Below are 12,441 nucleotides of genomic sequence, written 5' to 3' on the forward strand. Positions count from 1 at the left end.
TTATGACAGGATGCCTATTTATCAAAAAGCTGTATTCAGAAAATGTTTTTATTGTTACCCTTCATCTGTCTAGTGTTTTTCTTCAACCTGCATGCTTGTCACTTATTCCACAGCAAGCAAAAGGAAAAATTCCACCTAATTGCTTTCTGTCTGAACACTGATGCTGCAATCCCAACTGTGCTTATTGAAATGCAGAACCAGCCAGACCATTAAAATGCCACGGCAGCGATACAGAGACAGATGAATTAGCAATCTGCCAGGAGGGCCAGCTGTTGCACCCCCCTCAGCCTGAACCCTCCAGGGAAGCCTCTAGAAACTTCCTCGCCAGCAACCAAGGACAAAGGCCTCAAGTGGAGCTGGTTTTTAATTACTGCGCTGCTGTCCTCTGAATATCACAACAATAGATTATCTCACTGTCCCACTGAAATTAGGAGAGTGTTTGTGGAAGTCACGTGTGAGCAGAGAGGTATGGAGCCATTTTTACATCCAGCCGTCTGAATTTGTTATGACCAAAGACTAGACTTTGAAATTATAATACAAACTGTGTCTGCCTGACATACAGTTATCACCTTTATTTAGAATCTAAAAAACAAATAGACAAAGGTCTTTTTTTCGCTGTGTAGTACAATTTCCTCAGTATTGAGGCATTTTGGGACCTGTTTTTGAAGTTGTAATCTCAATACTCAGGCATGTTTTAATAGTTGTCACATAAAAAAAATATTTTGCCGTTAATTGACGAATAGAGTATCTCTTATAACAATAAGATATATTTACTACCTTATTCAGCCAGGGTTTTTTCATAAAATCATATTTTTAAGGTGCATCAGGGAAAATTAATTGCAGAACCTTGTGCTACCTAGAAAGCATTTTATTTACCTCCACAAGGTAAGCTTTGCAGATCACAGGTTTTTCCTTTAACAGCACTGATCTTCTTAGGAAAACCTGATAGTCTAATCAGTCTTCACTGCAAGTGAGCATCAAGTCATGCTGCTCGGAGGCTTAGTTGCAGGAGGGTACAGTTTGGCCCATGCTTCCTGAGTGGCTTCCTGCTTACCGGTTCGGTTGTAGTAGTACCACCGGAGGGAGATCCTGTTTTACTGTGTAAAGGCAATCAGCAGACATGAAACATGTGATGGACCCAGGCAGAGTGCAGAAGCAAGATAGTGACATATGTAAGTACAATACAAAATCACAGACAAGTGAATGTGACATAATTGTATGTGAAAGATTAAACAGTGATTTAATTGTATGTATTATAATTCCTTAAATCAAATCAGAGCAGGGGGTTTATAAAAACAGTCCCCCGTCTTTCCTCCTTTTCTGTTTTTTGGTCGTTTATGTAAGATTTCAAAACGCAGCCTGTCGGTTCTGGCCTTCCATTGAAGGAGCTGCCATCTATCAGAAAGATGAATCTAACTAATATTCTGGCTGTCAGTCATTTGACTACCAATATCTTCTTGTGTCACCAGGCCTCTTCTCTCTGCCTTTTTAAGTCTTTTCTCCATATTTGTGCTTTACATTCTTTACTAATGTTTCTGTTGTCTATAATGGAACACATTATGTTGCTTTAGACGGAAGCAGACTTTTTTCCTAGCATTTTGTACACTTTGAGTCTGCAAGCTTCAGGGCACTGCTCTGCAACAGACATGCTCTTTGAGGTACCATCCTTCTGATTTATCACTGCCTGTGTATTCAAGCATTGGCCCATAATACACCTCTCGCTACTCATGCTGAAGCCAGAATCAGATGGTGCCGCACTTGCTTTTGTTTTCTCATTCCCATCAGAGAGAAAGGATTCAAACTCAACAAATTCATTCAATTGATCCACCACTTTGCCAGGGTGAAAGGTGGGGTGGGGGCGAGCCTTCCGAGTGAAAATAGGATCAATAAATGGGTTTGACAGTGAAGAAATAAGTAACACAGAAACGAATGCAAAGATTCCTCTCAACAGCTTCAGTGGTGTGTTTCCCTGTGAACCTGCTGTGAGACCTGCCTCAGAAAAGTGTTAACAAAGCTAAAAGTATTTGATTACTGTTTTTTTTGTGTGGAGAGTGTTAGTTACATGATAATGGTTTTTTTCATACCCTGACAATAGTAGCACTCAAATAAATAAAAGGTATTGTCGTGGATTCATTAACTCACAGTATAGTTGAATTTGAATGGGGTAAAAAAATCTAAATATAGGGATGTTTGCACAAGACATTGTCAGTAGCTGCAGTCCGGAAACCTGTGCTAGTTTAACGCTATAGTGAACCTCTGATCCCTGCTTACTCAGCTCTAACACTTCAAGCCCCAGCAGACTGCTGCAGCCCCCTATTGTTGGATTATGTGGTTTTGTTTGTGGCTGTCCAGAGATATAATCAACCTAATATAGTATTGATATTTACACAGTAAACAATGCTGGAGTGCCATTTTGATAACGCAATATATTGCAACTTCCCAATGTGGTTGTTTCTAGATTCACCAAGAAGAGATAAAGGGGATGACATGCATAAAGGGGCCAAAGAACAAATTGTGCCCCTGTACATGGGCCTGCCAGCTACACCACTGTGTAGCAGCCAGTGTAATATTTCTGCAATATGTTTGAACTTTTTAGATGTTTAAAAGAATAAAATCCTCTATCATAGTATTGGGCGAACAAGTTGGAACAAACATGTAATCCAATATACAAGCAAACCAGTAAACTATAACGACACTTATGACAAAACACACATCTTATTCCCTGATCAAGAGGGAACTCACGAGAACCGATGCTTTGTTACCAAGTTGTTGACGATAAACTTTCCCAATGAAGGGAGAGACCATTTCCAATTTAGCAAGGAGTGTAAATAAGTGCATGTTGAAGATGTATTGTTTTGTGTAGGGTTTCACCATGTTACCCAATGGGGTGTGTGGAGAATTTAACTGGTATTGATTATTATATTTCAAGTATCCATAGTAATCAGTTTCCTTACAAAAGGCAGTTGCTGGAGTTGCTAAGTAAAACATTTAGGTTTTGTCACTAGCTGTGCTTCCTGTGTAATTATTCTGTACACACAGTTTGACTTTGTACCCAGAAATCTGTCTGCATGTTTGCCTCCAGCGGTTTAACGCTAGCAGTATCCTCTCTGATTGGCTGGGCTGTCACTTCAGGACTTATTGGTCTCTGAGTGTTCAGCTGCCTAAACCCGGCATATACCCAGCCGACTCATCGGTTTAGCAAAGCGTGGCTGCCTTTCTGTCGAGGGGCTCACCAGCCAGCCCTGTGGGCCCATTGCACACCCAGGAGTTACATAACACAGCCAGAAGAGAGGGGTAACTTAAGCGCTCACTGCTCTGGCTAAAGACGAGAAGGATGGTCCTGCTTCTGAGATTCTATATTTTCATTTTAATCTGTTAACTACCACTTTTATTCAGAGAGACTCGTAATGTAAGAGCAGGTGGGTGGTTCATTATCTTTCTCAAGGACACGATTCAGTTGATGGACAGAGTGACTCATGCTTCTAAAGTAAAATGTTGTGGTGCAGTGAAGCACACATAAGTGTCGCCATAATGTTTCTGACATTATTGCATTTTTGTGCTTAACTTGTGTCTTTGATTGAAAATGATGTGTGGGTTGCAACTCTCAAATCAGCATTAAGTTACCTTATTAAGTAACAGATTTACTGAGTCCTGATACGCTTTTTCACAGGATACTGTATTAGTGGATCCAGTGTAGGTACAGCATGGTATTCATTCAATGGAAAAAAACTTGACCTGTCTACCTGATACTGTGGACACTCTGAGCAGGGCAGCATGACTAGATTTCACCAAGATTATTTGTCACAAATGTCAACCTCAAATAAGTGACCAGTAGCCCAGAAGGTCCCCCGGTTTCATCTTTCCTCTTTAGAGACAGGAGGAATCTGACCGGGCCTAATAGCCTGCATGGTAAACAATAAGTGGACAAAAGACTAAACCTGTCGACGGCAGGAGACACTTGACATGCAGCGACTCCGGTGTCCACTCAGCTGTACTGGCTTCTGAATGAATTGTTTTTATCACCAAATGACAGGTGTTAGCTTATTTTGCATTCAAGCTTAATATAAATTAAAGTGCAGTTCCCAAGGCAGTGATTAACATTTCAAATATCCCCCATCCAGGGTCTGCCCTTTTACTGCTACCCTCCGCTATTATAGCAGCAGTTTATTTCCAACCATGAAACATGTTCTTTCTCAAATATTGTGACTAGTGGTGATATTTTTAAAACAAATATACTATCCCAGTTGGTTTACACAACATGTATAACCAGTATTCAGTTTAGAATCTTAAAAAATGTTTGTGTCAATTTTGTTTTGTTTGTTTGCTGTTGAGACTTTTCTTAAGGTCACTTCTGTTAAGCGCTGTAACTCAAAGTGATTTCCTTTTAATAGATCTTATTATTCTATGATCTATTGAAGTATTATTAGGAAAGTAGAAACAATTCCCCTTTAGAATATCCAAATGCCAAGCATAATGATGTCAAACAGTTTATGTTTCCCAGCCACCCAAGAATCTTTATTTACAATTTTAGAAACATAAAAGCAAACTTGAATCAGTTGTGAAATGGTTGATCATTCATTAGTCAACCAAGCAGGGGGCTTTGTTTTTTTCCTGCCTTTAATTAATATATCTGATGAAGGACAGTAAACGAGCCAGCCATTACATCACTTTACTGTCAAACCAGTTAAAGAAAGCACTATGGAATATATATCATAATGTCCAAAACTGAATGTCAAATCAACGCATATCACAGTATTGATCAAACGATGTATTGCACCTAATGACTGAAATGTCTAAACCTTTAATGGATTTTATTTGAAGGACATGACTCATCTAACGGGGAAAGAACTGTTAACCTGTAAAGTTTAAAAGTTCCTCAAGCCATGCAATACACTAGTATGATTTTGAAGCACCCTTTAATATTGATAACGTTTAATCATTAATATTTCATACATAACAAGACATCAGCACATCAGAGAATGACTCTGAAAAATATAAGTGCACAGGGTTGTCTCTTCACAAAGGTCTCTAATACAACCTCAGGGGTGAAGCTTCTCGGTGCTATAGTGTTTGACCCTCGTCAGCAGTCAGGCCTGTAAGATATAATTAATTGCTGTTGAATGTAGAGAGGGGGAGGGCAGGTTTGGACACATCAGCAGTTTTTTATTGTTATATGCGTTTGCTAAATAAGTTACCTGTTGGTGAGGGCAGAGTAATGGACTGTCGGCCCAACAAGCCCCCAGGCTACAATTAGGGGAAGCCTCTCATTCCCCTCTTTTTAGATACTGTATCCCCCTCCACTCTCTCTCTCTCTCTCTCTCTCTCTCTCTCTCTCTCTCTCTCTCTCTCTCGCTCTCTCGCTCTCTCTGTCTCTGTATTTCTTTCTCAGCCTCCGTCTTCATCTGTCTCTCTCTCTGTTATCTGTCTTGATCTGTCTCTCTCTTCCCTCCTTGCTTTTTGTTTCTCCCACTCTTTCTCTCTTATGTCAGTCTCCTTTTTTGTGTTGTTTTCCGCCTTCAGTCAGTTAGTTTAAAAGCCACCAGGGGATAAATCTGCCGGTTTCACACAATACTGCAGAACGAACACACCAACAAATACACACACACACACACACACACACACACACACACACACACACACACACACACACACACACACACACACACACACACACACACACACACACACACACACAGTACATGTGGTTCAGACTAATACTTGACAGTGTTGATGGAATCCCCCTGCTTGTGCTTATGCTGTTTTAATCCCCGTATGTTTATTGTCATCAGCAAATACTGAGAGTTCGCACTGACGTGTAATATTCCTGTGAATTTGTGCACAGGTGAAAAGGGGGTGTGCATGTGGGTCAGGGAAAGTTGATTGCATGTGTGTTTGAATGCATTTGTCTGTGCACATGACCAGTGCATACCCTCATAAATATGTGTATATCGTTCTGCTTTACACTGGCTTTACGGTCTAACAGGCTCTATAGGATTTCCTTCACACTCCCGTGGAGCAGCTTACTGAAATTTGCATGTACTGGTTTTGCCAATCAGGAAGGATCCAACAATCCATCCTGTGAGCGGCTGTATATATCATCACACCCCAAACTGCCATCCACTTTTCCGCCCCTGAAAGAGCAACATGAAAGCTAAGAGGATTACCTGAAGTCAAGAATAGCCTTGTGTTCTCTTCAGATATGATGCTGCCTCTCTTACCATGGACTTATCGCAGCCACAGATCCTCTGTCCTTTTCCTACTCCTGTCTGTTATGGAAACAAATGCCCTGCAAAAGGCTTTCTAGATCCCACCGACTTGCCATTGATTTACCTGTGGCAGTGAGGGAATCCTTTGGATGAAGTTGACAGCCTAGATGTATAATTTTCTAATTCACTGGATCAAGCTTGGTCCCTGTTTCATAGGAAGATTTGTTGGATACTCTAGTCTAGCCATTGCATCAAGCAAAAACATCTGGATATGCCCCATTCACCATAACAATACTCAAAATATCCTTAGTTACAGTACCCGGGTGCACACAGGGTCCCCTGACCTGGATACTGTGTTGCTTGTTAAGTTATTGGTTAAGCTTGTTAAGCTTTCTGCTGTAAGGTGAGGGTTTGACAGCTGCAACTGTGAGGAATCAGTGAGCCCTTATTAGCTGGTGTACAGCGTATTGCACGGATGCTGAACTGGGGCACCGCGGCGGAGAACTGATGCTGCTGATGAGGCTGCAGTTCCTCCTGAACACCTCAGCGCCCCTGCAGAGATCAAAGAGCTGCCAGCTTCAACATCCACACACACTTCCATAGAAAGCAGCATTTAACTCTCACTGTTTGGATGAGAAGGTTGTACACTAATCAGATTAGGTCTGCAGTAAATGTGAGGAACAGTCCACGGTGGAATGAAAGTGAGGGAGAAGACCGCTGCGCCTTTGTGATTCACTATACAAACATGTGGGTTGCACTCAAACACAATACAACCTTGAAGAAGTGGTGCCACAAAGTGATTTTGGAGAAGAATATGAAATAATGATATCACATCCTTTTAGAAAATGTTAAATATTCCATCAACACTATTAAATGAACAACCTTAAAAAGGAGCGCAACACTGTGCTGTTTCATGAGGATATTGTTGAGATATTATAATTTAGAAATAATTCATTTGACTAAAAAAAGAAATAATCCGCATGATAATTGGAACGTTGCACTTCGCTGAGTAAACACTACACAAAATAAACACATGTATCTGTGTGTGTACATTACGTTTATTTTAGATCTCAAGCCAAGCAAGACTCTACGTTTTTATAAATAAATAGCAAGACGAGAATACGATGCATGAAATGTAAAGAAACTCTGTTGAAGAAAAAGCTGGCCATGTAAGTCTACCTATACTAATAGTTGTAGAAGAGGCAGATATTTAAGAGGACACATGGAGGTGTAAGGAGAGGAGGAAAGGAAATTAAGTAGAAAATAGAATAGAAGATGAGCGGGATCAAAGAGGCTTCTTAACAGGGAAGAGAGGAAAGATGTAACTGTAAGAGAAGAAGCAAAGGGGAAGTAGAAAAAGGGAGCAGATGAGAGTTAAGAATGTAGGATAAAAGGAAGTATGGAGAGAAAGTTAATGCAAAAGAGGAAGAAAGGATACAGGAAGACAAGGAAGCAAATTACGCTGAGTAGAGGACGTCCGCTCCTCTTTTTTTGGTGTTTTTTGAGAAATGAGGCTGTTAATTAGTAGAGACATGCATGGTTTATTAAATCAAAGTGTTTACAACTTTCACCGTCAACCAGATTCTTGCTGGTCCTTGCGGATGTTGCCATGGTAATTACAGTGTTATAATTGCGTTTGTAATTGATGGGCTAACTAATAAAAAGTAATTTATTAATCATCAGTCAATAATTGTTTTCAAGTCATTTTTTCAGTATCTGAGTAATTATAAACGGTTATTGGGGAGGTTGTTCGTCGGTGCAGTGTGTATATAAGATGTCTTTTGTTAATGTTTTGAATACATTTTAACATAAGTATTTTTTCTCGATGAATCATTAAGTTTATTAAATGTGAGAAATAAGAGACGGACATTTAAGAAAAGAAAATCCAGTGTGATGTCATCAGATAGCTTTTTCACTTCAGTTCAAAACCAAAATATGTTGAGTTTACAATTGCATAGCAAAGTGTCAGAAATAAATAGGATTTAACAGTTAAAGACGTTATTCGTCAGTCATCTTTTGTGCCTGATTTGGAATATTTATTTTGCTGTCAGGTTAAGACGCCCTTGAGAAAAGAAATCTCACACATAATGTAAAACTGTTTGTTCCATTTCCATCACATAATACACAGAACGACATACCACCTCCACACTACAAATCACATTAAAGCATTACACACAGTTGCGCCAGCTGCTTCTCTTAAATATTTTTGCGTGTGTATTTGCTCTCGTATAAAAAATCACATTGTGAAACAAGGAATAATGTGAACTGTAGCTAATGGTTCGATATAAAAGTACAGTAGTGGTAAATTAAATGTATTGTTTACACAGCTGTGTTTGTTATTATTTCAAACACAGGAAAAATGCAGAAAAAGCTGCAACTGCCAATGATTTGGTTTATCAATTAATCTGTCGTTACTGTTTTTATCAATTAAAGTAGCTTGGTCAATAAAAAAAGCTAACAATTCTGAAAATATATGACTCAGTTTCATTGAGCCTCCTGTGATGTTTAAATCATTTTGTCTGAAGAACTGAAGAGTATAAAAGAGTGGAAAACCAACAAATATTGAAATTTAAGAAAACTGGAAGCACATTATCTATTTCTTCCTAAATCAAAACCCTTTGGCAACTAACGGTTATTTTGGTGAAACAATTAATCAATTAACTAATCAGTCCAACAACACAAACTAAGAAGATATAGTGGCAAATTAAAAACTACAACAATATAAAGTGAAAGAAGTTGCAGATTGAGCTGTAAATATCATGTCTGACCTTAGTGTTGGAAAAGCCATCTCCTGGCTAGCCATTTTTGTCCATCTGTGGAGAATCTCCCTGCACTAATAAACCGGGGCAATAAGGCATCATCTGAACAACACCTTTCACTGCTGGAGCATTATATTCTGCAACTTTCTCTACCAAAGCGTAGCAGAAAGTGTTCCTTAATTCATTTCATTTCATTTTCGTAAACGACAAGAAATGTCTCACTAACAAACACTCCCATTTTCTTTCTGATATACAAACACACATCAAGGCCAGTCAGGCTCTGGGTTGGTTTATCTGCAGCTTACACTGAGGTGTTGGAGAGTGCTGTGCTGCCAGTCTTCTGTAGTGTTTACTGTGTGTGTGTGTGTGTGTGTGTGTGTGTGTGTGTGTGTGTGTGTGTGTGTGTGTGTGTGTGTGTGTGTGTGTGTGTGTGTGTGTGTGTGTGTGTGTGTGTGTGTGTGTGTGTGTGTGTGTGTGTGTGTGTGTGTGTGTGTGTGTGTGTGTGTGTGTGTGTGTGTGTGTGTGTGTGTGTGTGTGTGAGAGAAAGTGAAGGGGTAAACAACAGAGTGCCCTTGTGTGTACATTATGTGTTTTTATGTGAGTAAGGAAAACAAGCAAGAGTGTGTGTGCGTTTATGTGTGTGCTGGTAACCCTGCAGTGGCCGTGGATTAGACCTCAGACTGAGGTCTGGGGAGTGCTGTTGAAGGAGGAACGGGACTAATACACACAAACAAACACGGTGACATAGCTTTGTATCAGAGCTTTGAACTCATACAGCCGATGACATTTAACATTGCCTTCTTTTTCTTTGTATATAAACAGCTACAGTACAAACCGAGATAAAGATATGTAAGAGCATCAGTGTAAATGTCAAGACAGTTGAAAAATTCTCTGCTGTACTTGTCATCTCATGAATCCATTTAGAAAGTGCATAAATCAGGATAAGCCATATCTAAACGTGCACATCCTTCACGTATGAACAGGATATCAACTCAACACATTGTGTATCTGAATTTGGTTTTGTCACATGTCCAAAGCGTGTTTTCCCTGTGTGTTGCAGGACTCTGCTCAGGAAGGTGTCATCACTCGGGACATCCACCGCACCTTCCCCGCACACGACTACTTTAAGGACTCTGACGGAGATGGACAGGATTCACTGTACAAGATCTGTAAGGTGAGATATTACACTGAGGAAAGGGGAGTCTCTCTGAACAAGAGTCATTAGTTATTATCTTTGGACTTTTACAAGCCTCCAGAGTTTATCTTATCAGACCTGTGCATTTTCTAACTCCTATTGTATGTTTTTTCTCTTGTGTTTTATTTTATCATATGCACAACATCTCTGTCATTAACAGTTAAAACAATCATAACTTAAATCTGAAAATAGAGGGATTTAAAATCTTACAGTGAATTGCAAAGCTCTAGCTTGAGTAACATGAATATATTTTGAATGTGATATATCATCATTGGATTACACAGTACTGTATATTTCACTTTCTCAACAGCATCATGGAAAAGAGAGTCAAATCGCAATGCACAATCTTTCACGCTGTGATCGAACATTTTTAAAATCATTCCTGCTGAGTACCAGGTGCTGTGAGATGAGAAGCTAATTCTGAAATCTATGTTTGCATGTAAAATGTGTGCCTTTTTTTCCTATGAAGCCAAGCCATTAGTATTTTAGTTGATTCGCTCTTTGGGGTCTGGCATGGCTCAGGAGGAATTGGCTTGGCGATTCAGGTTGGCTCTACAACATTTAATTGACAGCGCCCGCTTTGAGACATCAACATGAAACCTTCCTACACATTACCGGACATACACACCACTCAGTTGACAGTCGTTTATTTTTTTCGTCCAATTTTTTTAATGGTGGTTATGTAGGTGGCATTTTCTCTCAAATGACCCATAAAAAAGTTTTTGAATATCAAATGAGAGTCAAGAAATAAAGTTTGAAGGCAGAATGTTTCTTGCTCTTATTGTAACTCTCTTAAGCCTCTAGCTTAAATTAAAATGACTTAAAATGACAGTTTTGGAGGAAAAGGCAATGTTGATTTTTGCTGAAAGACTGTAAACTGAATCCAAATGTATCCAGTTTTCCATTAAAATGCAGCATTTTATGTTGTATTGCTTGGTTTTATTCAAAGTTCTGTCAGTAATGTTGGGAGCTAAGCATATACAAGAGAAACTGGGCATAATTTGTAAAACTGTTACTTCGTTATATTGTTGAATGATAATAATGTCAATTTTTGGATCTTATAAACAATATTTCTGGCCATATCTAACACATTGTGCTTTTAAAGCCACTCCATATTTCATGCTGACCTTTTGTGGAAAAAGCTTGGTAAAGTTTTTGTTTTTTTAAACAAAGAAAAAAAGCCATTTAGCCTCCTTTTCATTAAAATGAATGTGAGAAATAAGTGCTTCAAGGAGAGGGTCCCAGTCGACTCACATCCTGAGGGTATTATCTGTGCAGACACACGGTTCATTTTATTCAGACAAAAGCAAGGTCAGCACTACTGTAATGTATTAAAGCCAATATTAATCTCTGTCACTGTTCTCTTCTAAGGTTGTCTGAGGCTATGAACAAGAACAAGCCGTCTTTTCATGCTTAGAAAACTAAATGTGAAATCAGCGTGTTTGATTTAAGGAATCAAATGGTCAAATAAGGATACTCATTAATGGTCTACGAGGCTTGGGAGTGATTTACATGTCACTTATAAAGAGTTCTGAAAAATTAGATCTCTGCAATAGATGTCTTTGATAATTTTCAGAAACGGCTCACTGATGGAGTATAGCCTATTAAGTAACCGCAGAGAAATCATAAAACAAAGGTAGTTTGCGATTGATGAAGAAAACTTTTGCTCCATTGTATTTTTCCCGGTGCTACGGAGTATGGGCAGTCAGCGCTCTGGGAGAACCTGTCAGGGAAGGTTAGCATCCAGTCTGGACCCAACTAGGTCAGTGGTGAGCCAGCCTTCATTTGTATGCAAATCCATGTAGATTTACTGCTGATAAGGTTGGTTGGATCTTGAGGCATGAGTGGGTTACAGGCACAGAGAATCCAGGACAAAGCGTATATTCATCTTCATATCCTACTCAGTAATAAGCCCCAAGGTTCCCAGTGCTCCGTGCACAATTTGCTTCATTCTCAAATGCTCCACTCAGTCACACTTCCTGGTAACCTGTGTGACCTATGACATGTACTGGCTGTCACTCAGAAGGGTCTGCTGGAACATTCAGGTGTTAGCTGCCTCGCCCAAGACTCTGAGAGTGGGCTTTCAGGGGAGAGGGGAGCTTTATCCTTCCAGCTGGTGTGGGGATTGAAAACCTGTAACTCTCGGATAAATGGATTAGGAGAATATCTGCTATATTTCCATGGAAACAAAACCTTAAACAAAGCGGGGGGGAAAGCAAACATGAGAACGCCTCATCAACCTGGCTAATGTTGCATATCCCGGTAATCACTGAGTGTTTCC

General features: G+C 39.6%; 1 protein-coding gene across 2 annotated transcripts in view; it reads left to right on the top strand.

The window, feature by feature from the left end:
* rabgap1l (RAB GTPase activating protein 1-like) overlaps positions 1-12,441 on the top strand; it is a 97,781-nt gene that overhangs the window by 46,094 nt on the left and 39,246 nt on the right. For both annotated transcript variants that reach the window (XM_063891259.1, XM_063891260.1), the window contains exon 14: positions 10,026-10,139. In XM_063891259.1, coding sequence (XP_063747329.1) covers positions 10,026-10,139 — 114 coding nt within the window. The remainder of the gene's footprint in view (positions 1-10,025; positions 10,140-12,441) is intronic.

This window comes from Eleginops maclovinus, chromosome 9 (genome assembly GCF_036324505.1).
Source record: "Eleginops maclovinus isolate JMC-PN-2008 ecotype Puerto Natales chromosome 9, JC_Emac_rtc_rv5, whole genome shotgun sequence".
Taxonomy (NCBI): Eukaryota; Metazoa; Chordata; class Actinopteri; order Perciformes; family Eleginopidae; genus Eleginops; species Eleginops maclovinus.